The 27,876-nt window shown below is 39.5% G+C and overlaps 12 protein-coding genes across 12 annotated transcripts; 6 read left to right on the top strand and 6 right to left on the bottom strand.

The window, feature by feature from the left end:
• Positions 1 to 117: 117 nt before the first annotated feature.
• Positions 118 to 1,401, bottom strand: MSS51 (translational activator for mitochondrial COX1; the record flags this gene model as incomplete). Its single annotated transcript, XM_041283290.1, has 1 exon — positions 118 to 1,401. One exon carries the CDS (start codon positions 1,399 to 1,401, stop codon positions 118 to 120), a length of 1,284 nt encoding a protein of 427 aa, XP_041136642.1.
• A 2,280-nt stretch (positions 1,402 to 3,681) lies between these two features.
• Positions 3,682 to 5,163, top strand: BRETT_004800 (uncharacterized protein; the record flags this gene model as incomplete). The annotated part of the gene is made up of 1 exon (XM_041283289.1): positions 3,682 to 5,163. The coding sequence occupies one exon, from the start codon at positions 3,682 to 3,684 to the stop codon at positions 5,161 to 5,163; it is 1,482 nt and encodes a 493-aa protein (XP_041136641.1).
• Positions 5,164 to 6,473: 1,310 nt separating this feature from the next.
• Positions 6,474 to 7,061, top strand: TSA1B (Peroxiredoxin TSA1-B; the record flags this gene model as incomplete). Its single annotated transcript, XM_041283288.1, has 1 exon — positions 6,474 to 7,061. The coding sequence occupies one exon, from the start codon at positions 6,474 to 6,476 to the stop codon at positions 7,059 to 7,061; it is 588 nt and encodes a 195-aa protein (XP_041136640.1).
• A 211-nt stretch (positions 7,062 to 7,272) lies between these two features.
• Positions 7,273 to 8,571, bottom strand: BRETT_004798 (uncharacterized protein; the record flags this gene model as incomplete). The annotated part of the gene is made up of 1 exon (XM_041283287.1): positions 7,273 to 8,571. One exon carries the CDS (start codon positions 8,569 to 8,571, stop codon positions 7,273 to 7,275), a length of 1,299 nt encoding a protein of 432 aa, XP_041136639.1.
• A 1,260-nt stretch (positions 8,572 to 9,831) lies between these two features.
• BRETT_004797 (uncharacterized protein) lies at positions 9,832 to 10,941 on the bottom strand (the record flags this gene model as incomplete). The annotated part of the gene is made up of 1 exon (XM_041283286.1): positions 9,832 to 10,941. One exon carries the CDS (start codon positions 10,939 to 10,941, stop codon positions 9,832 to 9,834), a length of 1,110 nt encoding a protein of 369 aa, XP_041136638.1.
• A 469-nt stretch (positions 10,942 to 11,410) lies between these two features.
• On the top strand, positions 11,411 to 12,049 carry BRETT_004796 (uncharacterized protein; the record flags this gene model as incomplete). The annotated part of the gene is made up of 1 exon (XM_041283285.1): positions 11,411 to 12,049. One exon carries the CDS (start codon positions 11,411 to 11,413, stop codon positions 12,047 to 12,049), a length of 639 nt encoding a protein of 212 aa, XP_041136637.1.
• Positions 12,050 to 12,215: 166 nt separating this feature from the next.
• Positions 12,216 to 13,757, bottom strand: BRETT_004795 (uncharacterized protein; the record flags this gene model as incomplete). Its single annotated transcript, XM_041283284.1, has 2 exons — positions 12,216 to 13,240; positions 13,556 to 13,757. 2 exons carry the CDS (start codon positions 13,755 to 13,757, stop codon positions 12,216 to 12,218), a joined length of 1,227 nt encoding a protein of 408 aa, XP_041136636.1.
• Positions 13,758 to 14,362: 605 nt separating this feature from the next.
• BRETT_004794 (uncharacterized protein) lies at positions 14,363 to 16,249 on the top strand (the record flags this gene model as incomplete). Its single annotated transcript, XM_041283283.1, has 1 exon — positions 14,363 to 16,249. One exon carries the CDS (start codon positions 14,363 to 14,365, stop codon positions 16,247 to 16,249), a length of 1,887 nt encoding a protein of 628 aa, XP_041136635.1.
• A 1,255-nt stretch (positions 16,250 to 17,504) lies between these two features.
• On the top strand, positions 17,505 to 20,144 carry BRETT_004793 (uncharacterized protein; the record flags this gene model as incomplete). Its single annotated transcript, XM_041283282.1, has 1 exon — positions 17,505 to 20,144. The coding sequence occupies one exon, from the start codon at positions 17,505 to 17,507 to the stop codon at positions 20,142 to 20,144; it is 2,640 nt and encodes an 879-aa protein (XP_041136634.1).
• Positions 20,145 to 20,863: 719 nt separating this feature from the next.
• On the bottom strand, positions 20,864 to 21,649 carry BRETT_004792 (uncharacterized protein; the record flags this gene model as incomplete). The annotated part of the gene is made up of 1 exon (XM_041283281.1): positions 20,864 to 21,649. One exon carries the CDS (start codon positions 21,647 to 21,649, stop codon positions 20,864 to 20,866), a length of 786 nt encoding a protein of 261 aa, XP_041136633.1.
• Positions 21,650 to 23,799: 2,150 nt separating this feature from the next.
• BRETT_004791 (uncharacterized protein) lies at positions 23,800 to 25,348 on the top strand (the record flags this gene model as incomplete). The annotated part of the gene is given in 3 exon segments (XM_041283280.1): positions 23,800 to 23,855; positions 23,933 to 25,021; positions 25,033 to 25,348. The coding sequence occupies 3 exon segments, from the start codon at positions 23,800 to 23,802 to the stop codon at positions 25,346 to 25,348; spliced, it is 1,461 nt and encodes a 486-aa protein (XP_041136632.1).
• Positions 25,349 to 25,458: 110 nt separating this feature from the next.
• BRETT_004790 (uncharacterized protein) lies at positions 25,459 to 27,765 on the bottom strand (the record flags this gene model as incomplete). Its single annotated transcript, XM_041283279.1, has 1 exon — positions 25,459 to 27,765. The coding sequence occupies one exon, from the start codon at positions 27,763 to 27,765 to the stop codon at positions 25,459 to 25,461; it is 2,307 nt and encodes a 768-aa protein (XP_041136631.1).
• Positions 27,766 to 27,876: the final 111 nt, after the last annotated feature.

Raw genomic sequence — 27,876 nt, 5'->3', positions numbered from 1 at the left:
AAAAAGTTTGGTTTGGTCTCTAAATGTTGGACAGGTAAATCATAAAATAGACGGCAACGCTTATAGATAAAAAAAAGCCGTTGAAATGTAGTATCAAGCAATCATGAGTGGTCCAAATCAATTTTGATTTGTATTCACTGCGTGATATCTCTTACCTCTGAATCCAAAGAGCCACTGATTAAACTGAAACACCTCTTGAGGATTCAAATCATTGAGTTCCCACTTTGTTGATCCATAGACATTCTTGGTTCTGTCAAGCAAAACGTCTAGATCCTTGCCAAAGTTCTTTGTGACCCAATTAAAGTCGCTATCAATATTCTGCTTGTGGTATCCAGTTGAGAACACTGCACATTTCGATTCCAAAAGGCCTGGTAACGCTTTTTTCCATGTCTCTTCCAATTCCTCGGATGCATACCTTGGATGGAAGCAGAAGAATATGTCCTGGTAAGGGTCATAAGGGAAGAAATCCTGAGCTTTATGAAGAACGTGGAAGTCCTGAGTATGGAAGTAGAAGCACATGCTATCATCCAACCTCTTAACAACCGGTGTGTCCTTCACTATAAACTTTTTCTTCTCCCTATCAAATAGACACTGGGGTCCCACAAAGTGCAATTCGAATCCAACTTCGGGAAAAAGATAACTTAGCTCCTTCCAGACATGTGGAGGAAGAAGAGATTCAGATCTTGCATTGAGCAAAAAGATCCTGATTGGTCTTTGCTTGATACTAGATGCCCTATTCTCGGGATAGAGTGTGTATCTTAAGGCAGCCAACGACTTGAGTCCTTCCATATGAAGAGGACCCTTTGGCTGTAAAAAGTAAGGTGAGAATTGGTTAAGAATTGAAGCAATTGTAACAGGGAATGTAAGCATCTTGGTCACCACTGCCATTTGAAATTCAGTATTCATGGAGAAAAAGTGGCGTGTGTAGAGGTATGTATCCCAGTTTTGGAAATTGACTGTCATATCACCCGACTGCTCACCAGGAAAATCGAATTCGGGAAATGGTCTTCCTGACCGAAGATCATGTTCGTAAACATTCACCTTTTTCAAAATCTTCCATTTTTGAGTTCGATGATACTCCTTGTCCTGCTCCCAAGCTTCCTTGGAGTGGTGTGTTGGAATTCCAGATAACGGACACGTGTAATTTATGTCCTTATGTGTCACTGGGCATTTAGCCTTTGCTTTTATAGTGGCAGCACGCATTCTCAAATCCGGACACGGTGATTTGTCCCAGGGATGAAACCTGTTTTCCATTGTTGGTTGATCTGGTGAAGGAGCAGGATCTATACAAAAAACACTCTTCAAAAACTCACCGAAGTGCCGTCTCTGGGTAACTGAATATGTGCCCGACAAAGCTACCTTATGCGAAGCCAATCTTGGAAGTGGTAATGTCGTCAACATCTTAAATATATATATATATGAGGCTATCAAACCTATATTCAGTCTTTTTTGTACTTTTCCAGACTTTGTAATTATTCACAGTACTTGAATTTCCGGCTGATAACTAACAAACTGTAGTCAGCTGTACTTCAGTTTAGATAAACGATAACAGGGCAGGGTATTTTCAATATTGTTGGACTGCGTGAACAAGAATCAAACAAAGCTAACTCTATAATATGATCTTTAGAACGTCTGGAGTCTTTCCCTTCCAATTTCACTCCACTAGAGTCTTTGGGTACGTTATTTTAAATTAACACTTGCAGCACACACCACTCTGCTAATTGGGCGCCTTGTAAAGATTGGGGTTCGTTGAGGGGGAAAATTAATTTTCTTCTTCCGAGAAACGAACTTTTTGGCTGGCTATATGGGACACGGCTTAAAAAAAATATTAGCAGTACATTATAGTAAAAAAAAAAAAAGGGGAAGGATAAAACACAAATTGAGGTGTACGGATGGCATCTACGGTACTTAAGTAGTATATCCGAATACGCAATACTGTTCCACCAGCAATAGTATACAGTCAACAGTTTTATTTGCTAAATTGTATTTAAACAAAAAGATGTATATCTGATGTATGGTGGCATTCCAAATTGTGGCCTTCCTTGAGTAATCGCACCAAAAAAAATTAGATTCTAGTTATAGGATCGAAGATATAATACATTAGTGTGGTGTAAATACCTAAGGTCAATACTTTACCAAATTGTTGCCTTGGCCCTCCCAACAGAATCCTCCACCGCAATCCTCATAGAAATCTCCTCCAACAAATGTTTGTCATTGACAATGCAACGTGTCGATCCGGAACCTCACAATCATCATCTCATAAGTCATCAGTGAGTACATTTATATATGCAGACTGAGTAGCCTGAAATGCTTCCAACGCCGTTTTCAGTCGCGAACATTTTGCCACTCTGTAGTCTGTTGAGCGACATAAATAACACTTAAACTGCTTCTTCTTGTCACCTTGATGCTTCCCATGATACTGCCGCTTGTTAAACTTCCCAAAATAAGGTTTGGCTAGCGAGTTAACTTCAGCACCATCACCTTCAGCCTCCACGTTGAATTCAAGTTCGGGAAGAACCTTCTGGTAAATGTTGATGCAAGCCTTATTCAAATGATGGTTGTCAGAAACATCCCGTTGTCTTCAACAAAATTTTAAATTTTCTCCCTAAGCTTTCCACTGAACTCCTTTCCTTTAACTTCTGCAAAAGCGGCAAAAATGGATTTATCCTAAGAATTGAAACTTGTGTCATTTCCCAAGTTTCTATTAATTTTAGACCAATAATTAATAACTCCATACGGAGAATTGCTTATGTTCTTCGGTACATATTTCTTGAGATAAATCATTGATAAAGGATAGTGTCTTGCCTTCTGTCACAGAAGATTCATGCTTCTAATAACACAATCATAAGTATCCAAAAACAGTTTATCTAGCAGTAACACTTGATTACCAATGGCCTCCTGAATCAGTCTTTGGATTCCACAAACGTCATAACCTTCAATCACAGTGAGTCCATGATGGTCCTTATATCGTCTTTCAAGTTGTCGGTAATCAAATAATGATTAACAATTGCCTCAAACCACTTTTTTTTGAATATAACAAGTGAAAAAACATCAGAGTACTTGTATTTGTCATTCATCTCATGCTGGAATTCACTTCCAATAATATCAACCCCATCGTCGTTACCACTTCATTAACTCTAGATAAAGCCTTGATCACGTTTCTTCTCATAATCAGTTTCTGATGGATCCATAATAAAAAACTCTTATGTAACTATAAGGAAAGTTTGAAAATTAATTGTGAGAAAACGAAGCCATGCATCGATTTCTGTCTGCGTTTCCTGCATTTTGATGTTCTCTCTGTGTTACGATTAAATTGTACATACATTCGATTTTAAGTTTTGGATTATCTGTAAGACAAGTAAAATTCCAAAAATCCAATCGATACAATAAGAGAGCAGTATAAAAATAATACCAGCAAGTCGATCGTCGCAGAAGTTTTTCCTAGTGCTGAGTCGATAAATGGCAACCTGTCTGAGTAATGTACAGCTCACAAGGGCACAAACATTACATTTGCTTCAAACTTGGGAGTTCCTTCTACAACAATTTATCCTGTACCAACATCCCCACTTTTGTACTGCAGGCACTTCATCTGAAGTCACACTTACATTCTTCCTCGTGTTAATTTGAGTCTGTTGGAAATTGTAAGAAACTTGTTTAGAAATCGTCAAGTATATTTTCACTATGTCTTCGGATATCACCCCGGATCAGCCCATTACATTATTCATAACGTTAATGGATTTCCATTTGGATAGAGAGATAAGTGATACAACGTTTATAGATAATTTAACCACCTCATCAACGTGGGGGGAAGTGAAAAGAGCTATTCCAAGAAGACATGGTATGATTGAACGAATTGAATTTGATGGCGTCAAGATCGTTGCACCGGATTCCACTCCTCTTAAGAATATCATTGATTTTAAGAAGTATCCTCCGTCAGAAGTGACGTGTATGACGGCCTATATGTTTACTCCAGAAGCATTGGGTACTGAATTTTTCAAAGGTATCGGCTTTTCGTTAAAGGATGATGATACAGGGAATGAGTATAATGATAATTACACTAGTCATCAGAATGAAACTAATGGCTACAACCAGAATGACGGCTATCAAACAGAAGACTATAATTATCGGCAGATTGATGAGAGTAGTTGGCACACGGAACAAAATTCCATTGCAAATGTTTATGATGAGGATAACAGCCCAAGCCAACCAATTACAACCGAAGAATCGCAATATTTCGAACATGGAAACAACAGGGATCATCCGGAAAATGGAGATATCAAGACTGGATATAGTGGTGACGGTTACATTTTCACTGGTGAAAATAGTCTTGGGCAGGATGTGGCGGTGAACTTAAGTCCAATGCATTGCATTGTTGTTGACAGGCATGATAAGAAATATCCGCCATATCTTCTTTTGTCGGATACAGGAAAGAGATTACTTTCAGAAATTGGACCTTTGGACAATGTTGAAATCATTAGGGATCCCCCAAGGGCAGATACGAAAGATGAATCAAATGCCCCAATTCAAAATTTGAGCTTCAGACAGAGAGTTAGAGCTGCAGGTTCTCTGCTTGTACATAGTGTCAATAGAATGGTAACAGATAGCCCAGTTGAGCGAGTCGCTATGCTATTTTACACTGTGTGCTCAAGAACCGTCGTTCTTTTGTTCTTTTTGTTTATTTTTGGCTTTGATTCAGTCCCCATCATTCCACTTGTCCTCGCAACGGTCGTAACCAGCAAGGATATTGCCAATCGGTTGGAGGAAATTGTTACTCGTGATCTTCCTAGAATTGTCCAGCCATCTACGATGAAACTTGTTGAATTCGTGAAATTGACTTCTAACTTTGCTGGTCGTTTGAGTATCGAGCATATAGCAAGAATTCTTGTGAAGAGAGGTATTAGCCGAGATGGAGACTTGGATATTCATGCAGAAGACCGCGGGTTCGGTCCCCGAGTTCTAAATTGGTTGTCTCTATTGCTAATAAACGTTCTTAAGGATGTGATTCTTTTACTGGTTACACTAATTCCTGTCGGATACAGTGTTTTTGATGAAGAAATGACAAAGAAGGAAGCTAATGTTGGAAGTACTATACAAAATGGCCTGCAAGAGGGTCAAGGACATTTAAATGATGCTAGAATTGCTCCCAATGCTGACGAGGACTAGTTTTCCGTGAAAATACAGCAAAATAAAAGCGATAATTAACTCTTTTCTATGCGATTACATGTTCTACATCTGCTTGTAAAGCAAAAATGATCACTGTGAGTATTTATATAGTGAGATTGTATTTCCGAATTAAGATAAGCTCTAGGGTAGACTGCAAACAGATCATATTTCGTAATACTGCTCAGTCCTGGTATCTTACTCCACTTGTTTGATGTACGGATGCGCACGTTTCTCGAAACCTCGCATAAATTTTAATCACTCTTCGACGTTGCATGGGTTGCACAAATTTTTCAATTATTAAAAAAATTCAGCTCGGTCACTAAAAGTTGCAACGTTCAATTATTAAAACAAAGTGGATGTCTGGGCGCTTCTTTTTTTTAAAAAAATGCTGGTATTAAGTTGGATTCAACTGACGTAAGTATATGATGATTTAGGGAAATAAACAATGTTATTCTATAAGAGCGGCATCGCAAAAACAGATAAAATAGAAATTCCACCACATATATTGTCTTATATTTTGGGATGGCATACATGAAATAAATCAGTAGACGTTGTTTGTGTGTTAAATAACTAAGAAAGTTTGAGAGATATATAACATCCGCTACTCTGTATTAGGTAACTGCAAAGCGGAAATTTTAAAATAAATTTAGTGAAAGGAAATTAAATTGTCTTACAAATTAGATTGAAACCAAGAAGCTAAACAGAAATAAAACCTCTTTATCAAGCACCGGAATTAAAGCTCTAAATGTCTCTAAACAGGTGTAAAGGGTCCTCTAAGCCTTCTGCGATTAGGAAAAGGAAAATAATAAGCCAACGATAAAATAAAATTTGATGGGTTCGATATTAATAATTGGTACGATGCCCGCAAAAAATTTAGCCCAGATCCCAGGGTGATTGCAATAGTAATCAAATCAGAAGGGCTAGCCGCAGTATTCCAAAAAGGGTGATAATATTATGGATTCAGCTTTTCTCGAATACGATGGAAAAAATGCAGCGCAATAAGCGATAACAATACAGTGCACTATCCGGTAAAGTTACCGCATACCTCTTTTTTTTCTCCCTCCCTGATGCACCGCTGTAAACTTCAATCCAATTATTGCATCCCCAATGTCGATTGAACTTTGGAGGGGAAATTTCTACTGGGATAATTGTAATCGGTATAAATATCGGGACGTATTCCCAACTCGGTTGCTTCTATCGATTGGCTTTAAGTTCTTTCCAGTCCTCCATATTTATACTCTTTCTTCATCCAATTGAGTCAGCTCTCTTGTCTATAATTTATTAAACACATTCTTATCATATAATATACAATGACTTTAACCATTGAAAAGCCAGCACCAGCATTCAGCAAGACTGCCGTTGTTAACGGTGAGTTCAAGACTGTTTCCCTTTCTGACTACAAGGGACAGTGGGTTTTGCTCGGATTCTTCCCAATGGCTTTCACATTTGTCTGCCCAACTGAGATCATTGCTTACTCGCAGGCTGCCAAGAAGTTTGCTGAGAAGAACTGCAAGATTTTGTTCGCATCCACCGATTCTGAGTACGATTTGTTGGCATGGACTAATGTTAGCAGAGCCGACGGTGGCTTGGGATCTTTGGACATTCCACTTATTGCTGACAGAAACCATTCTCTTTCTAAGGACTACGGTGTCTTGATCCCAGAGGAGGGAATTGACTTCAGAGGAATCTTCTTGATTGACCCTAAGGGTAACTTGAGACAGATCACCATCAACGACTTGCCTGTCGGAAGAAGTGTCGACGAGTCTTTGAGACTCTTGGAGGCCTTCCAGTTCACCGACAAGTACGGTGAAGTCTGCCCAGCCAACTGGCACCCAGGTGCAGATACCATTGTCCCAGAGGTCGATGGTTCCAAGAAGTACTTCTCTAAGCACCCATAAGGATGGATCTAGCTAGCTGCGCTTGTTTTGCGTTCTTTCCTTTTTCATGTTTATGTTTGAATGTATTTTCTCTACTCTTTACATAGTACTTGAATACTCGCATTGGGATTAAATTGAAGTTTTTGTACATATTTATATTGCTTTAGTATGTGATTGTAGCAAAGGTTGTCGGTGGGTAAGATAACATTACTTACTGTTCGGTGGATTCATTTCACGGCTTGCCACCCTCAATTTTCACTTTTAGTTTCAGTGGTATTTTCAACGTCTTATCGATCACCAGAATAAGAACAGTACTGTGCATTGTTCCGGTTTGCTCGTTAAATTCAAAGGGGACAATGTCAATTAGCCGCTTACTGCCGTTTTGCGTATTTTCCTCACTGCTCAGATTCTTGAAATTGTAGATGTCGTGTGTCTCAAAAAAGAGATCAGGTTGCAGTAGTGAGAATTTTGCTTTCACGTACTTTGTTGCAAACGTTTTGGCGTCAATATTCTTCATTTCCGCTCCTAGTGTTATTTCCTTGACATTGCCTCCACACACTGGACAATCCGGCAACCTATCGTATTTATCACTGGCCAAGACAACACCAATCTCACCGTTATAATACATGGTGTCAGTCATATTCGGGTTGCAAGACGTGATAAATTTGAATGCTTCGTTGCAGCAGGAAGCGGCAACAATTGCATTGGTTGATGCAATTGCAGGAATAATGTTTTTCACCACACCAAGTGTTTTTGCTTTCGTGACACCTTCAATTCCATACTGATGTGCTCTTTTTAATGACAACTCGAACATCTTTGTGATGTGGTCCGGAATATCAGTATTAAAAGGGATATCTGGATATAGCCGAGGCCATTCTAGCTGGTGGGCCCATTCTATACAGTGTTCAGGAAGTCTTGGTGTTGATGCCAATGTGCAAAGTGGATATGTTGTCTGCTTAGGCACTAGTTTCATATAACACTCAAAGCATGCGGTAATTGTAGGTATTATAAGCTTGACAGATCCCTGGAACCCTTCAGTACCACCATCCACCAAAGGTATATATTGCTCATGTTGCAAAGCGATGTCGACCACGGTTTTGTTTATCCACCTCCTGGCTTCGATATTGTCCAATCCACATACTATCATAGTGAACTGTCGATAGAAGTCAGCGTCGAAATCTTGGATTTTCGCATAATGAGCAGCAATTCTTATTCCAGGCACCACACCCCGCACAAAGTTTGTCGCAATTACAGCCTTTGGCTTTCCAACGTCCTTCTCACGAAATAAAAACTGTCGATTGAGATTTGTCAACTCAATTGTATCCATGTCTATGCACTCAATATCTTTAAATCCTGAGAGTGCAAGATCTTTTAATATCTCACATCCAAGTCCTCCCGCTCCAATCACAAGGATCTTCGCATCATTGAGCTCTTTGTGTCCAAACTCGGAAGTATATTCTGCATCTGTAAACGGCCCTCCTGATTTTAGAAGCGGCTCAACTGATAAGCTTGTATTTCTATCCAATGGCATCGATTGTCACAAAATGGTGTTTTTTTCAAATATCCAAACACAGTGCACTTTTGACTTCTCACCTTGCAGTAATGCTGCCGATTTTTATGCAACCAATGTGTGGAATAGGTACCTTCTACATACATAGTAGTGCAAGTGCTGAGCTATCGAGAAAGCTTGTGGAATCTTCGGAGGCATGAAAAAAAAAAAAATAAAATAAAATAATAATAATAATTCAAGGCTTTACATAATTACCAAAAAATGGTTCCTATTGTCTTCCGTAAATGTTTTTTTAAAGACAGTATACAAATCATTTTTTGTATCTAAGTAAGTATGCCGATTAGTGCTAGCTCGTTTACATGCCAATTAATGCTATACATATTCATCCCGATTAGTGCATATTTTTTTGTCCCTCCCTCAGAATTTTGTGCCAGATTGAGCTTCAACTACTACTCATATTATCAACGTAGAACAACATAGAATAGCATAAATCATTGGTTCAAAAAGAACAGCAAACTAATGACAAATACAAATAGTAGATATATACATTATAAAACACGAAGTAACAAAGCAAAAAAAAATCAAAGCTGCCGATAAGGAACCAATAAAGCTTGTTTGCAAGACTGTCTTAGATAACTTAAGCCCAATAATTGCACAGGCTAAATATACTTTCATCATGATCATCAACTCAACAAACCTTTCCATTCTTAAACGTTTGTTTTCAATTATTAAAACCTGAATCCAATATAAACAACGACAACCTTTACAAGAGTATATCACAATCATTATGTGACGGAACCTTTCATGTATTATATGAAAATCCTTGTATTTTTCACCATCATATTCAATTGTAGGTAAAAAGGAATTTATTGTTTCAGTAGTATCTCTTACAATATATTGTAGTACTATTTCCATAACTATCCCAAACTTCATCTAGGTCTCTTTAATCGGTGCTTTGTAATATAGTTGTGATATGGTATTATTTCCTTTCCAAGACGTTTTCACAACCTTTGGGAGGAAAATAGATAAATTTATTTCATTACGTAAAGCCTTGTAATAATTAGAGAGAATAACCACATCCTAGCTTCCCTAAAAAGTACGGATATTCAGCTACAGCTTCTTCTGCCGTTCATATCCCCAATCCTATCAGTTTATAAATCCTATTTCCGCTCCCATACAAGTACATTTCACAATAAACTAAACAGTTGTATGCATTGCAAGAACTAACTTCCCACCCTTTGATACAGCATATGGCCATTTCTATGGTAGCATCATTAAATCTCATATCATCTGTGATTGGCTCTTAATTCTTCCTCCCCTAAAGTTGTATAGTGCCTTTGATCCAGCAGTGGTCTTTTGCATGTATCTCCATGCCTCCTGAATGTGGATTGCCTGAATAGGAGTCGAATCTTCCTCCGGCTTATCGAAAATATGCCTTACTTTACGTCTTTTCGTTGCTGGACCCGCTCCTTTAAAATCTCCCAGTGCTTTCTTCACTTTCAGTGCCTCCTCAGTTATTGTGCAAACCAGTTCAAATGTGAGAAACCCTAGTATGTCTATAACGTCGTCATTCGGTCTGCTTTCGGATATCTGCGACATTCCGCACCACTCTCTAAATCTCTTTGCCTTTCTGAATGTAAAGCTGGCCTGTCGACACTCAGACCAGTGAACGTATTCCTTCTTGGTCATGTATTTGGTCCTGTCATCGTTCTGCTTTAATCTCTTCATCTGTGCTCTTAAAGCCTCACGTTCATCTTCATCAACATCGTCATACACTTCATCTCCGTGGTATAAAGGCTGCTCACTAAACATGAATTCAAGCTCCCAGGGCAGTCGCAGCGATTTCTTCTGCTTAATAATTGCTTGCTTGTCTACACCAGATGCTCCACCGCCCTGATTTCCTCCATTTGCCGAAGATCCGTCATTGTTATGAACGGTTGATCCATTAGCACCATTTCCATCTATAATATCGTTGCCAGAGGTAATATCTCCGTTTTCCTGCTCTCTGGCATTCTTTCGAACATCTTTCCACGATAAGTACGTTCTCAATCGATTCACTTTTGCCCGATCATGCCTGATCATGAATATCACATCCTCTGGTGAGATTGCTCTTTGACCTCTTGCATTTGCTGTTTTCTGCGCTCTCAGAATAAGTTGTACCACTTGATCTCGAACAATGTCCTCGATCAATTCTGTTGTTGCCTCTGGAGGATCGTTCAGCTCCCCACTAACAAACATCATTTGCTCGATCTCAACGCGATATCTGTACTTTCCTTTATCCCTCCCACCCGAGCCTGATGAGTGTGTATTATGCCCTGCTGATCCACCCACACCATGTGAATGTCCGTGTGACGCGGATTTTTTCGAGTTTGCTTTACTCCTTGACACCATTTCCGGTCCTTGCAATTATTACCTTCCCCTTTGGCGGTTTCACACAATTTAATGAGTTTGATATTTAAAAAAAAAAGCTGAAATAAGAAGTGTGTGAAGAGGAAGAAGTGAGGGAAAAAAAAAAAAAGTCCGTCCAGTTCCCGATATGGAATTTCTTTTCCAAACCTCTGTTTCTGTCTTCACTAATTAACTCCGGTTCATTTCTGAAGATGAAAGACAAAATAAAATCCAAACAGAAACCAAAAATGGTGTGAAATATATTGTAGCCTTTGTTTGCTTTGGCTTAGTGTCAGGTAATGCCGCTGTGGATAATACCATACTATAATTGTCCTCAAGTCTGGCGTCGATCGACTTGACCCATCTGAATCGTCGCTCTTCAGTTGTCTCGCTAACTGGTGAAACCTCATCAGCATCGTCATGATTCCAAACGATTATTTCTTCAATTTTGCTTGCCACAATATGTTGGACAATGTATCAGCTCCCCAAGAAACTTGGATGCATACGACAACTTATCTTCAAGAGATGGAACTCGGACTTTTTGCCAAAGTGGGTTGAGTCTGATATGCAGACCAAGCTGAAGTCCAGATTTAAAGGCTACTGTATTCCAATTCGGTCCGAACAGGATATCCAGCCGGCTTTAAACCAACTTTTGCAACTACATAAAAAGATTGGCAAGGCTACACATCCGGCAATGTATGCATGGAAGATTGTGGACTCTAACAGTATGAAAGTGGACACCTGTTCAATGTCAAAAAGAGAAAAGCACAGCAGGTCTAGTTCGGAAAAATGCAAGCTTAAAACAGAGAATAAGGAAAGGCAGATGTGCGTCATCAGGCATCCTCGGAACCTTAGAATTGGTCATAATGATTGTAAGGAGCCCGGATCTGGAGATAGACTTATGGGTCTATTGGATAGACTGCGATTGGTTAATGTGCTAGTAGCAGTTACACGATGGTACGGAGGAAAGCTTCTAGGACCTTCTAGATTCCGATGTATCAGCGACTCGGCACTGGATGCACTACAGAAAGCAGGATACGCTGGAATTGGTACGGATAAAAATTCATGGCTTGATGTTTACATGATTGCCAAACTGAACAGCCAGAAATGATGAAGAGGATGAATGTCATCGGAGTTTCTACTTTGGCAAGAAGCATACATTTCCATAGCTAATCGAGACTCAAAACTAGTTTAGTTCAGTTATAGTGACATAAGTAAAGAGTAATAAAAGACAAACAAAAAGATGATATAAAGAGAATCCAAAAAAAGCACGCCGCTCATTTGAAGACCTTACCATCGGCAACTTCCTTCTTAACACCGTCGATCTCAAGTGGCTTATCCCAAGCCCAAGAGTCGTTGACGAACTCCTTGTCCTCTGGCTTAGTTGGGTCCAACTTGGTAAATTCGTATGATTCCCAGTCAGGAGCAACATCAAAAGCTGGCTTGTACTCTTGGCCTCTGACCAAGAAAGCACCAACAATACCATTGTGATTGTCTTCACCGCAGACAACCATGCATCCAAACAAGTACTTGGTAGAGGCTGAGAGCCTGGCAAAGAAACCACCAATCAAGTTGTTGGACATGAACACCATCTTCAACTCATCGTTGTACTTGTAGGCGACCTTGTACAAGGACCACTCCTTTGGATCCCAGAACTCGTTCCAGAACCAAGGCAAGGATTCCTCTCTTGTCTCATGGTTCGAGTAGTATCTCTTCAACTCGTCAATAGGTATGGAGCTCTTACCCAAAGCCTCCAATGGGTGCTTTGGCTTCTTAGGCTGTGCAGGTGGGGCAGCCTGCTTCTGTTTCTGCTTTTTTGACTGTTGCTGCTGCTTCTTTTCGCCACCCTTCTTCTTCTCCTTCTTGTGCTCTGGGTGAGTAATTGGAGTGTCGGCAAGCTTGAGGTCCTTGAAGAAGTACTCGATGTACTCAGACTTGGTGACAGTGTTGAACCATCTGAGCAAAACCTTGTGCTCCTTTCTCCACTGCGATCCGTACCACAGAGTGAATGGTCTGAAGAAGCATGTGGCAAAGAAGAGATCTGCGACAGTCAATCTTTCGCCAACAAGGTAAGTGTAGTTGACCAATCTCTTTTCCAAGAGTTCAGTGTACTGGTCAACCTCGTGGATGGCCTCCTGCACTGCCTTCTTGTTGAAGGGAACCCTGCCAAGAATGCCGCCAATAGCGGTGCTGACAGCAGTCATGAAGTCGGATGTTGCAAAAGACAAGTATTGCAACACCTGGGTCTTCTCCTCAAAAGTCTTTCCAAGGAGAGGGGAGTTCTCGTCGTGTAGTTTGACCACTAATTGCAAGAGTAGATGATGTTTGTTAGTAAATTTGTTATTTGTGCTAAAAACTGTAGGGGCCATGTGGAGAATGTAGAGAATGCAAATAATGCAATTGCGTTCCCAATACATTTCCTCGTTTCGACCATCATTCCTTCAACGCTCTCCTCCTTTTCCTAAATTCACTTCAGATATAAAATTCTCGACATGATCTCTTAAGACAGGGATAACTGTATAAAATAAAAAGGTTCTCATCATATGAATCCAATAGGAGGACAAGAAAAGCAATAACGACAAATACCAGCATCATCTAGTAATATGAATATACTTACAGTAGTAGAGAACAGCAATAACCTCGTGGACCTTGAATCCATGAGGACCAATGAAAGCTGGGACCTTCTTCAATGGGAAGTTCTTGACATGCTCCGCTGAGTCCTTTGGCTCAAGCTTAATATCCAACTTGAAGGCTTTAACCAAACCAACAGGCAAGATAGCCCTGGTCTGGCCATTTCCGAAAAGTGTTCCTTGCGACATTTCCTGGCGTTCGATTCTGTGCTGACTGAAGAGAAAAAAAAGAGTACGTGGTCAATATCCGAAACGTAATGTATTGTGGGTTAGGTCAGATTTAAGGATAGATGCCAACTACCAATGAAAAAAAAAATTACCATGTGGACGACTTCTTTGGAAAGGAAAAATTTTCCTCCTTACATTCTGCATTGTGTTCTCTTCGTCTGTTACCCTCCAATATTTCTAATGGAGGGTCAGGTCAAGCAAAAATCGAGACAAATCGAAAAAAAAATTAAATGAAAAATGAAGAAGGGACAAGCCTAATAATATTAATCAAATTAACATTAAGCCGATAGACGCGTCTACGGTACTGTGGACAAGTAGGAAGAAAAATACCACAATGTGTGCCTAATTGTGGAGAAGCGGATTAATGCCTAGAAAGCGCTATCGAGTTTTTAATCAGTCAGCTATCGCCATTGGTTGAGCCTTTTCCACAATATACTCACCATATCTTTACCCTATAAATAATGCTTACACGTTGCTTTTGTTCCAGCAATTATCTGCTCGGACGAAACTTCAGCACTTGTGTGGTACTTAGAGAAAAAGTACCTTTTCCAAGCAAAGGAGATGTAATGCAGAAGTTTGCGTTTAAACACTTTACACACACAATTGGAGACATTCAGGGTTCAATCCCCACTTTCCTAAACCGAAAAGTTGTACTGAATGGTTGGATTGACGGAAATCCAAGAAAAATATCGAGCAAGCTTGTGTTTGCGGCATTCAGAGACTTTAATGGTGACTTTACACAGCTTACCGCTAAAGGCAGTGAAATAACCAAGATTCTGAGGGGTTTGAAGCCTGAAGATGTACTCTCTGTTTCGGGAACAGTCAATAGCAAAAGGCAAAGGAGAGGATCCAACAACAACGGTGCAAAAGAATGGGAATTGGTTGTTGATAATATTGAAATTCTGAATAAATCAAGTGAGATAGCCACACAGTTGGATTCGTTGAAAAAAACGCCATCACAGTACCCGCCCGAATACAGATATCTGCAATTAAGATTCCCGGTCTATCAGAATGCATTAAAAATGCGATCTAAAGCTGCTCATATAGCCCGTTCCGTTTTCGAGTCTATGAATTTTGTCGAAATAGAAACTCCACTTCTATTTAAGTCTACACCTGAAGGTGCAAAAGAATTCCTAGTTCCTACCAGGAGAAAAGGGCTGTTTTATGCCTTGCCACAGTCCCCTCAACAATACAAGCAGATGCTCATGGCTAGCGGATTCAAAGGATATTATCAAATTGCTAAATGCTTCAGGGATGAAGATCTTCGCTCAGATAGGCAGCCCGAATTCACACAGATTGATATGGAGATGTCTTTTGCAAAGAGTCAAGATGTGCAGCATGTCGTACAAAAGTTGCTGAAAGCCATTTGGAAAGGAATTCGTGGGCTTCCATTATACAGAATAGATCCAGCTAAGGATGGCTATCTTCTGGAAATAGAGGAGGCTGAGGACTTTCCAAAATTGAACTACATGGAGGCCTTGACAAAGTATGGAATTGATAAGCCAGATTTAAGGTCGACTTTGTACATCCAGGATGTTTCGCAATATTTCAATGGAATGCCTCTAAAAAGATCTGATTTTGCGGTTACTGAAGCATGCGTTCTAAAGGGAGCATTGAAATTACAAAAGCCATCGAGAGAGCTTTTCATTCCTGAGAACTACTCCATGAGGAAACCGTATGTTTTCAAAATACGTGATGAGGGTGAGCTTAAATCTTGGGCCCGGGCACTTCCAAACGGTTCGAATGTCTCGATTTCCGATCTCAACAAGAAGTTGGGTTTAGAAGTCGGGGATATTGTAGCTATTAGCGATAGACAAGCATTTCCATACGAAAGTCCAACACCTCTCGGTCGATTTAGACAGATAGCAATGATAAACTTCCCGAATAGCTGGAGAAGACATGTTATTGGAAGCTCAGATCCTACTTCCAGGGATATCTTTGTTGCCTCATGGCTTGTAAACTTTCCCCTTTTCAGTCCTACAGAAGGTAAAATAATAGATGGATATCCAGAGTACGAATTCAGCAAACTAGAGTCCACGCATCATCCTTTCACTATGGTCAAATTGGAGGACTATGATTTACTAGATAAAGAACCTTTAAAGGCAAAAGGTGATCATTATGATCTAGTTGTAAATGGTGTCGAGGTGGGAGGAGGATCCAGAAGAGTTCACGATGCCAAATTGCAGCAATTCATATTCAGCAACATTCTCAAGATAGATAATTACCCTGTCTTGTTTGGCCATCTTCTCAGAGCGCTTTCTAGTGGTTGTCCACCTCACGCAGGTCTTGCAATTGGATTTGATCGTATGTGTTCAATGCTATTGGGTTCTAGCACTATCCGGGATGTTGTTGCTTTTCCAAAGACGCAAACAGGAACCGATCCTGTGGTGGAAAGTCCAAGTAATATTCCAGACAAGACTCTTGCGCTATACGGTATTTCTGTTCGGAAATGAGTCTAGATTCATCAAGATACAAATTGATTTAATGCTGGAGAAGCTTTTATTTATTCGTTACGTGTACATAGAACATGTTTTTTTTTTTTTACCTGTTTTGTCGTAGCCATCGATGGGCTATATTGTCACTATATATTTAGTTCGATTTTCCGATCTGTACAGCGTGATTCCGTAATCCCTATTATCCTATCTGATATTTTCCTAATTGGAGTTTTCTTCCTCGCTTCGAACTTCGTCCTCCCCCCTTTAGATTCAAAATATCGTCTAATCCAATTGTTCCGCCGCGTTTATTTTTTTACGCTTTGTAATTATTTTCATTTGATTTTTTTTTCTTCCTTTTTTTTTCTTACACATTCCATTTTTCTGCAGTCGGCACTATCGTAACTGAAAGACTAATTTCGGCCTACCTCACATTTTCAATAGGTGGCGTACAAAATGGAAAAAAATGCTGCTCGCGACGAGAAAATTTTGTATGTGTTTTTTCGCTGCTCTGCCAAAAGTGATACAGTGTTGCCGTCATAAAAGAGGGTAAATTTTCGAGCATCTTACAGTTGAAAGTACGGGAAAATACCCTTATTCGAAAGGTATAAGCACATAAAAGAAAGCCTTGTGCTCTTTTTATAGATTTCGTCTGGTGCTTTGCACAAAACACGATCTCCTACTTTTTTGTTGTTTGAACGCCGACACTTTATTTCGACCCCAGCACCAATACTATAGGCGAGGAAAATTTTACGTCGAAAAAAAATTTTGGGCATTCACCGGAAACACACTCACTCACTCACTGTTCACCCACTGATCGGCAATACCGGCTATTTTGCTCTCTATATCAGTTGCCTGTGAGTTTTCGATATATATTTGGTTACTTCAGTGATAACCGGCAAATACCATCTAGGTGTGTGTTCCGCTTTGTTCTTACTTGGTCAGCCTGTGTGGTAGGTCTATTATTTTTTTGGATTTGGGCCAGTTTTTTGGCAATTAACTAAACCTTTGTTGGAGGTGCTTTTTCCTCACTCCAAAAAAAATATCCCTACCTCAACTTTCCATCCATTGCATTTTTCAGTGCTGGCTGGTATCTTGCCTCCGATATCTTTTCTTGTTCATTAGTGGGATACCGAAACAGCCGATTTTTTTTTATCTGCACTAGCGGGAAAATTTAATTTTTTTTTTCTTCCCGCGGTTGGTCTTAATTTTTTTCCAATCAGTACTCGTTGCATCCTTACACAGTTAATTGAAGCCTAGGCACAGTAATACCAAGATGGCTCTACCATCGAGTACAGGTCGTTTTAGGCAACGGAGAATTTCCGTTAAGCAGACACTTCAGGTGCTGCGGCAGAAGGATATGCCGAATTTGGACAGAGAGGAGCAGCAAAGGGAGCTGCAGCATGTTGAAACAGGTGTTGAAAAAGGAGAAGAAGAAGAAAGAGATTTGCAGGCAGTGATGCATGCCGCAGATGCTAGATTTCGTTCGGGAAAGAAAAACGTGAAAGATGTTTCAATTCCCACACCAGATGCATCCAAAACTTGGACTGATGAGTCTGCGCTGTACTCTTTAAAATATCAGTTTCCAAAAGATTATCTAAAGTATTCTGCTACGGTAGAGGATACTTGTGGATGTCCATACAATATGGATGAGGATGACAGTGACTTCTTGTTGAAATTCAATGCCGATCTTAAGCAGAAAAAAACAGAAGCATGTTCTGAACCCGAATTTGAGATCGTTATGTATAATTTCGAGAGAATCGTGGAGCAAAAACAACCGTTTCTACGGATGGACCCGAAGCAAATACTGGGATATGATGATATAAAGCAGTTGGCATTAATTCCAGACGATAATGATCGTTCAAGAATATATCAAGAGCTCGGGAAGCAGCTTGGTATTCCAACGTTCGAAACACTACTGGATAATGTTTCCACAGAGGATAGCACTGATGGAGAAATTGTGCCTGAATTACGTCCTTTACGGGTATTGCTTGAGTTGTATGGCGCTAAGATATATGAGCACTGGAAATGTAGGCGTTTGGCTCGTAAGGGGTTGGCAATTACTCCGGGTCTTAGATTTGAAGATCCAACACAACCTCAAAAGGATGATGATGATCCTTATGTGTGTTTCCGTCGCAGAGAATACCGCCATGCTAGGAAGACTCGCCGGGCAGACATGCAAGGAGTGATGAAGCTTCGTTTATTGGACAGAGACTTCAGAGCACTTCAACAGGTACTGCAGATGGTGACAATGCGAGAGAATAAAAGGAGAGATGAATTGGAGACGAGCTGGGCTGTTTTCGAGCAAAGGTGTGTGATCAAAGATGTGAAGCGTAGTTTAGGCATTGTCGGTGAAGATCAGGAGTTAATCGATCACCGTCGGCGGGAGAAACGTCGTGAAAGAGAGAGAAAAGAGAGAGAGAAAAGAGAACAGATGAAGAAGGAGAGAGAGAGGGCAGCAAATGATAAGAAAGATAAGATAAAGAGAGAGAAGGAAAGGGCTAAGGCATTGAGGCAGGTAAGACTTAAAGATAAGAAAAGACGCCGGAAGGGAAAAGATGGCAACAGTCTTGATGGTAGTCCCGATATAGATGGAAGTTCTAGAAAAGGGCATCGCCATGCATTACAAAGACGTGTCCTTATTGATGATGGTCCGGAATCCTTGGCAGCACAGTTGAGAAAGCAGGAAGCTTTGCAACTTGGAGAAAAACTCGCTGCAGAAAAGGCAAGGGAGGCTTCGCTGGCCGCTCCTCCTCCTGTTCAGCCCTATGTGAAGTTGCCAAGTGCTAAAATACCTGATCTTGCAGTTACCAGTGTGGATTCGGTGCTGCACCAGAAGATGACCGGAATTCGGAAAGCGGTTAGTGACAAGCTTATCCGCAGAAAGTTACAGGATGAAGGGTGGATTAACTACACTGATGACCCGTATAATCCGTACTTGGATATTACGGATACGATAGAAACCACTGATGAGGAGTTTCCGTGGATCAAGGACAGATCCCATGTTCCATTTAGCAGCATTGCCTCATCTTCGTACGTACTGAAAAACCCCCGGGAAATAGACTTCAGCTACGTCTTTAATAACAGTCGTCACTACAGTAATAACGACAGCGAGATCACAAAAATCAATCCGATATCTGGCCAGGTGGTCAGGAATGATCGGCATAACTTTATGCCGTGTTTCTATGATCTCGCTGGGCGTGATGCAGATGACATTGAGAATGCTGGAGCATTTCCTGGGGCAGATAGAGAATCTTTTTATGAGAACAACAAGATAGATGTCTCTGAAATTTTGGCAAAAGTCCGCCACCGCGTTGGTGTGTCCGGATGCGAATGGCTAGACAGAAAGCCAATTTCCGAAAACTCGGACTACGCCGGTTATCTGGATAGCCTGCTAAAGCCTGATAATGGGAATAAATCTGCAATAATGGAAAAATCCGACACTGCGAAGGACAGCACAACCAATTCACTTAAGAGGAAAAGGGTTAGTGTTTATGATTCTACTTCAAGTGCCGCCAAAAGACTCCGGTCCCGGTTTTTATTTGATGATGATCTGGAGGCTGCCGATGTTGTTGAGCCGGCAAAATTGAATGATGTTGATCCACAAACGCAGCACGTACGCTTTGGTTGCATGCTTTTAAGTAAGGCTTACGAAGGAATGCAGCGGATCAGACAGCACCAAGTTGAAGCCTACCAGGCTCGGATGCGTGAAAGGCAGAAATTGATGCTTCATCAAAAGAAGAAGTTACAACAGAAGCAAACATCAAAGAGCAGCGTGAAAAAATCCGTGCCCCAGAAGCCACGACAACGCAAGAAGAAGCGCCAGGCACAAACACAGCCTGTATCACGTGATCAGCAACCTGCCTCGAAGAAAAGAAAATCGCCATCGGCTAAGCCGGCGGCAGCCACCGCCTGAAAGATAACAGCATGTTGCATTTTGCTACCTTTCAACCATGTATTATTTTGAATAGTTCCGCCTTGTATTAATAATATGAAATGAATTTTGCATTTGATGAATTTTGTTGTGAGTGTTTTTGGAGAATGCGAGTAGGAGCTGGATTTTCGTAGGGTCCTCCTGTGAATCAGCATGGTTGACACATTGTTGTTTCTTTGAATCATCAGCCTCGTAACTTAACGAGGCGCGTCAAAAAAAAAAAAAATAGTTTGAATTAATGAATGCACGAAAGTACCCATTAAACGAGTTGGTTGCAATTTGGATGAAACTTGCCGTCATATTTTGCCAATAAGCCTGCACTGATTTACGTTAAATTTAATTTACTGTCAATTCCCCAGTGTAGTTCACATTAAATTTGATTTACCGTCAATCACCTGTAGATATTCGCATTAACTTTGATTTACCGCTAATTAACCTCTTCAGCTAAAGCTATGCTACCTTTTGCATAAGAAAGAAGTTACTTTGAATTATTGATTATATAACTTTTTTGCACAAAATATTAAGGAGTATTAGTTTGATTTGTGTGATAAACGACGGTCAGAACGTAAGATATATATGAATATATACATTACCTTCGACTCTGCCAAAAAAAAAAAAAAAGTATTAAATGAAAATAAAGAATTCATGAGCCAGGCAGATACTTAAACCTGCGGCTTTCGTGAAAGAATTTGAGGTACTATTTAGATGATCTCAACCCTACTTTCATCAGTTGGAGCATTTGTAGATCCTGGCATTCTTGTCCACTTTCCCTCTGGTGATGGCAAGTAAGCTGATGCTTTTGAGTGCAGGCCGTCGTACATACCATAGAAAGCGCATGCAGATGATAAGAAGCAGAATATACCAGCTGCGGTCTTACATCCTGAATGGTTGCCAAAGACAGCAATGGCATAAAGAAGGAAGAACACCCACAAAAACGTCATTAAAGCGAAAAGTGGAAGCGTAGACTTAATGGTTGCAATCCACATAAAGAAAGTAAAGACAAGCCAAGAAATCAAGTAAAGGCCAAAAGCGTTGTCAAAGTCGGAGGTTGACTCGTAACTGGACACCACACCAAAGAGATCTGAAATAATAGAGCCAAGGGACATAAAAAATGCTCCATAGCAAAGCAAAAACGTCGAACCCCAGACATTGTTATCAACGATAGCCCAAATACCAGTAATGATTTGAACCAAGCCTGAAGAGAAAAGGAATAAGCCGGCCAAGATACCAGAAGTTGTGTGCTTTGCTCCACAGAGAACCAAACCAAGTGAGAAAAGTGACACAGCAATCAAAGCACATCCAGCAGCACAGGATGTTGGGAATGGTCTATACTTTCCGGTTCTCTTATACCAATTCACTCTCAAATATCCAGTTCTTGGTGGAAGCGCACCTTCCACTGATGGAATAAGGGAGCTGTTGTCACCCTTGGTCTGTTCACCTGGCTTCACTGCCGTTTCTGCACTAAACCTTTGATCGTTTTCAGCCATGCTAATTCTTCTTATATGTTCTAAACTCTTACTGTTTATCTTTAACAAGTAAACAAAATGTTCTTGCTGTGTTGAAGAAGTTATATCTTGAGAGAATGATTTAGGAAAAAGTGGAATTTACCTCCCTTAAATATCCAACAGGATATAAAAATGTAAACAATGAAGGAATAAATGACTGAGAGCCATCTTATGGAATAGTACTACTAGGCATGTTTAACAATACACATCCTATAATTAAGGGGGTATCCGAACTGTGTACGAAGGGAGGAGTATGGGTAAATCGTACAGCTGAACTTTGAATGTAATATCCCACGTAACGGGAGTGATAAACACCGGAATCATAAAAGTCATGTTATATTAAAGAAATGTGATGTTACTACAGCAAAAATGAATTCCGGGAGAAATTATAAACTCCTATTTCTCAGGGGTCGTGTGAGCTGGCTTGGCTCCTCGTTCTGATCAATTACTATACCTTCTATTTGTGGTGAGGCTCAGTATAATATGTGGCTGATATAGCACCTCCGTGTGGTTTTCCGGGGCTCGTTAACTAACTATGTAAATGTGAAACAGAAGTAATTTGTCAACGAATGCGATTAAAACATCAAATATGAATGAGAATCCATTCCCTCTTCTCCTAATTTCCAGTATCCAGCTCTGCTTAGAGATGATGATGCGGCGCTAGCTAGCTTCACAAAAAAAATTTTTGACATTGTAACGTCATTGTTAAAAAATGGGACTAGAGACATTGGGATCTGGGCATCGTTCCCGGTTGACAATAATAGTCATGCGGTTAGTAAAAGTCTTCATCCGTTGGAACATAAACATCGGTACGACAGATCAGTAACCCTTGTACTAGAAACTTCTTCATAAATTATGTCATAAAATTATATCCTGTTTTTTTTTACTTTTTTATAATAGTATTATTGTATTGTGTATCCGAAAGGGTCTCGGTTGTTAACAATTGTTCGGAACCATTAGTTTTCCCTCGTGTTTTCTGAAGTATTCTTTGCTTTCTTTGATCCTTCTTTGTTCTATTATACAGTATTCTATGTATCCAACGCTTAGCTAAAAGTATTTTTTCTCAACATTCCCGTAAGGTCCCAATTGACAGATGATAGTCCGCAGATTCGAAACCTACATCATCTCCCACCCTTTCCTTTTTCAAAATATGATCACGTTTATACTCGTACTGATTTTTTGTGTATAGTCTCTTATTCTCTCAGTCTGTTACGATTGTGTGCTATTACTTTGTTACTAAACTACTCCGATAGACCGGTACCCTTATTCATATGATAGACTTTCACCCGATCTTATTGTGCTGCTGTTATTTATTTTATCGATATCGTATTACCTTTTTTCTGATTTGCCCATTACTCGATTCACACAATCTCAACTTAGCAGGGCACCCAATATTTGAAAAGCCCACATAGACCCGACTGTAATGGTATTTGTGTTTAAGGAACATCTCAAACCCAAGTATCACAGTGTGGTGATTTTTGAAGAAGAACTACACATTTTCCGAACACATTTAATTAGGAGCGTTTTAATTGGTATACGTTTCTAGCTACCTAAATAATATGGGCTGCTATAGCAAGTCGATGTATATTTTGAACACTTTTTTTATATTTTAAGCAGGTTTCCAATTATCAGGTAATACATCGTTACGAATATTCAATATTTGTCCAACAATTTAATATGTTCAAAGGCTCTTCAGGCATTCATATTACAGATTGTTTTTACGAACTGCATTAAAGTCCAATATGGCACAGCCCTATATATGTGTTCTTAGAACGAATCAGTTGGAATAACGTATCTCTTTTATTTCAGTGGGTACTCCTGTCTAATGACTTGTAGACCTGAATATTTTTAGTTTTCAAAATTTCTTAGCACATAAGAGCAGAAAGGTTGCTAACTCGTTGTCTTGTGAAATTGCTGATAGTGGCATCAATGTTCCCCTTTTTCTACTGTCCAAAAGACCCCAAACTTCAAACTCGGATGGATTGTAAGTTGTTATCTTTAACGGTATGCAAAACAGAAGTATTTTCATTCTTACGGCATTTAAGGCTCAATCTTTCTCGTATAACTTGCTATTTAAAATTGTATCACTATGATAATGGTTTTCGAATTGTTCTATGCTATACCTCTAAGCCATGTTGCACATCCAGACAATAATGTTGCCGTTAGATTCTAACCCCGAACAAATAAAGTACTAAAATCATACAATGAAATCCGAGACCCTTGCATCATTTTCACATATAATTTTTTTTTCTCTTTTCATGAAAGTACAACAGTCTTCAGTTACTCGCAATCTGTGGACTTTAGAGACTCATTTGATATTTTAGATTTAAGCCACTATTATATGTCATCGAACAAGAAGATTTTTCCCGCTCCTGTTCTTCCATATGCACCGGTTAGGCAGGATGAGCGTCAGCATTATCTTAATCTTTTGCTTCAACAGTATCTGAAATCTTTAGCAAAGAACAAGCAAGATGAAAGATCTGATCACACAAAGATCGCGGCAGAAATTGTTAAAAGAGAACATGATGTTTGTAAGAGATCAAGATCCAGAATGGAATATATGTCAACAGTGAAAAGATTGATGTATAATCTTTTAAAGTATGGGGCATTTGATAAAGATAAAGTCGCAAAAGATCGCCGTCAAAGGCAAAAGATTGTCACATCAAAATGTAATCAATTGGGCATTCCGGATGATGATGAGCTATACAAGAGGTTGGAAAAATTGTGTATTTCAAAAAGTAAACTTGATGCGAGCCAATATGTTACTGAAGTACCTCAGGAAATTGATGATGCCGAGGTACCCGATTTCATTGAATGTGAACATTGTCATAGTAAGTTCTCAATACATGATCAGTTCGACAAAAAATTTGCAACTGATGATAGAGGTTGTTTGATAGGACCTTCTGTTTGTCACTTTCATCCGGGAAAGATTCAGTTTGTAACCGACTCGAATTTATTAGGTGGGCGTATAGTTCGAAATCGTAGTTATAGGACATCGTTCTACAGTTGTTGCCACGAATCATTGGATGAATCATCTGGTTGTTGCACAAATGCTGCGCATGTTTTTAAATTTAAAGATAAGAGGTTCTTAAATTGGGCAAAGCCTTTCAAAACAATTAGCCAACTGAGGAAGGAACTTAATATACGAAATAGTGAGCCAACCCAACAACTCCGAAGAAGCAAAATTAAAGCCATTGGTATTGACTGTGAGATGTGCTTTACTGATCTTGGATTTGAACTTATGAAAGTTAGTGCAGTTGACTTCCGAACACTCAAACCAATCTTAAATAATTTGGTGGTTCCTGAAGGTGATAAAGTTGTTGACTTGAACACACATGTTCAGGGGTTGACTGTGTTCCAAAAAGTTCTGATCTTAATACTCTTACATTTGATCAAGTCATGGTCAGACTTGCACAATTAACGGATGAGGATACTATTGTTATTGGGCATGGTCTAGAAAATGATCTTAACGTTCTCCGCCTGATTTATCCAAGGATTGTAGATACGGCAATTCTATTTAGCGAGAATCAGATTGACCCTATGAGGAAAGACCCACTCAAGAAATTGGCGTGGAAGTATCTCAGTAAAAATGTCCAAATGAATGAGCACGATCCCTTGGAAGATGCAATTCTACCCGTACAAATTACGAAGAAAGTTCTTTGCTCAAAGAAATATGAATGAGCGGTGCCTTTTCTTGTTACTTTTCTGGATTAATGTGTATACAGGGGCACTATAAATGGCATATTAAATATTTTCTCAAAATTCACATTTAAGAGTACAGCATGGTTGTTTTACACCAAACCACTCAAAGTTAATCGTTCTAAAAAAAGTGGTAAATCCTCTTTCCTTATCTCGATTATAGTACTCTCAAAGCTATCAATTCTGGCTTTGGCACCGGTACTATTGGCAATCTCTTGAAATGCCAACGAAAATGTGTTAAGCACAGTTGTACTTTCAGACTGTTTTTCCAGTTCTCTATTGGTGTCGATGCCCCTCATATTTGGATACTTAGGAGGTAACCCACAAACCAAATATGTGTCTGTATCTCTATCTAAGGCAGCAATGACCAATGGGACCGGTGGTGTATCCATCTCTGCACAAGCCTCTAATATCCAATTACCAAGTTTTGTCAAAATAAGCGGGTTCTGGAAAAGTTTTTGACTAGATCCAAGCGTGTGAAAATCGACTGTATCCTTTTCATTTAGTGAGCTGGATGCTGCAGTATCAGATGTCCCGATCAACGTAGAATGTCTAGATGGCGCATAATTGTTTATAGTTATATCGGTCACCGTACTATTTGAAGTAAAGCTATTTTTGAGGACAACAAGACGGAATATCCGAAGATTTTTAACCATTCGCTTGTGAAATATTTCAAATCCTTTTTCAAAAATGAATTTCTGCTGCAATTGAGCAATACGAATTCCTGCTTCAACCAAATTTATTGATGCCAATGAATCATATGCCTTCCAAAAGTTTCTAATGAATTGTTCTTCTCTTTCAATAATTAGCTTGTTCAAACTTTCAGCTTTACCATCGTCATCTGTATGTTTTGTCTCGTCGTTAGCATCCTCCTCTTCGGGCGGCGTTGTTTGATCGTTACCAATACCACCTTCTTTGAACTTTGATAGTGTGTTCATTTCACCGTCAAATTCTAAAAGTGCAGTAACCGCTTCAGCGTAATCACCTGCACTTATTGCACCATCAAAGCCATAATTTCGGACAAAACCATCTCGGATCACGTCCGTCAACCCTAGTTGAGAAAGGTTTTTGGTAAAAATTCTATTAATCTTCTTCTTCAGATCAATGTCTAGGTAATGCCAGTTCTGACTTGCGGATACCAATGATATTCCCATTCTTGCAAACATTGTGTTAAGCTTTTTCCGCCCTTGGTTTGTATATAATTGTAATTTGGAGTTCACGTAATTGGAGTAGAAAAATGCATCATACATGTTCCAGTGTCTCAATAAAAATAATGAGTATTCTTTATCTATTTGAATACTACAATTGTCCGCCCTATCACCCATATTTTTGGATAGCTCTAACTGACTGGTATTGTTCTGTGTTGTAGCTAAAGTTTTGGCATTATCTTCCGCCTGTTTTTCAGATTGCAATCTATTAACCTCTTCCTTCAATAGTGGAAATACGTCATCATAAACATGCTCGTAGTTTGCCTTCAAAGATGTCGCCCCTACAATTGACAACCATAAATTATCCATGTTGCACCGTCCAATTGTCGAAAGTAATGTATACATCTGTAAAGAAGATGGAATGATAACTGTCGTTCCCTGATTGTAGTAGTTTTCTATGGTTCTTTCACCTTCTCTCATTTGAGTTCTTCGTCTCTTCTTGTTAATTTGATGTTCTTGTTGTTCATCGGGATTTTGATCTTCAAAGGATTCAAAACCTGTACGTTTTCTTGACTCTTGAGACTTATCTTCATCCTGATTCTGATTTTCATTACCTTCAGCCTGTTCATCTTTCTCAAAAGATGAGTTTGAAAGTTCTTCCTCATGATCACTTCCATCTTTATCGCTATCACTATCCGCATCTTCCTCTTCGTCACTTTCCATTGATACTAGCAGATCGTAGGCCTCCTTTTCGTGCTCTAGTTCTTCTGATGTACCTCCATCATCGAAGCAATTAATCATTTGTGAGCCAAATAAATTGTCAAGATTCCAGGGACGATGTCCATCTATAATGTAAATCTTTCTTGTGAGTTTCAAATTGCTATCTCCCAACTGGCTTGAGTTGTCTGGTGTAACCATTGATTGATAATAATCTTTATCCAAGTAATTATTGACATCAATTTCTAGAAAACTTTCAAGGTCCACCATTGATCCACAATCCAACATAATCACATTGGAGATAGTATCGTCAAGTTTCGCGTATTTCTTCTTCAAATCATTATACCCCACTACTGGTATCATTTGAAATACTATGAGGCTTTTTTTTAATAGCCCGCATAGCATTCTCGCCGAGCAAATAGCATCCACGTTTAAGCATGCCGTGAAAATGGCAAGTTTACACGTAGAATGTGTCAAGGATGTTTTTCTTATTTCCTCAAAAGCCTCTGCAAAATGGTCCGGTGTAAGGAGCATAGTTGCTTTGTACCTGTGTGCTTCTATAAATTTGTTAACTGTATCTGTTGTACCTTATTATCACTATACCGTAGAAATATAAAATGTTATCGATGACTTTACCATACAACT

Source organism: Brettanomyces bruxellensis, chromosome 7, assembly GCF_011074885.1.
Source record: "Brettanomyces bruxellensis chromosome 7, complete sequence".
Lineage (NCBI taxonomy): Eukaryota > Fungi > Ascomycota > Pichiomycetes > Pichiales > Pichiaceae > Brettanomyces > Brettanomyces bruxellensis.
This window is presented reverse-complemented; position numbering and strand designations above follow the sequence as displayed.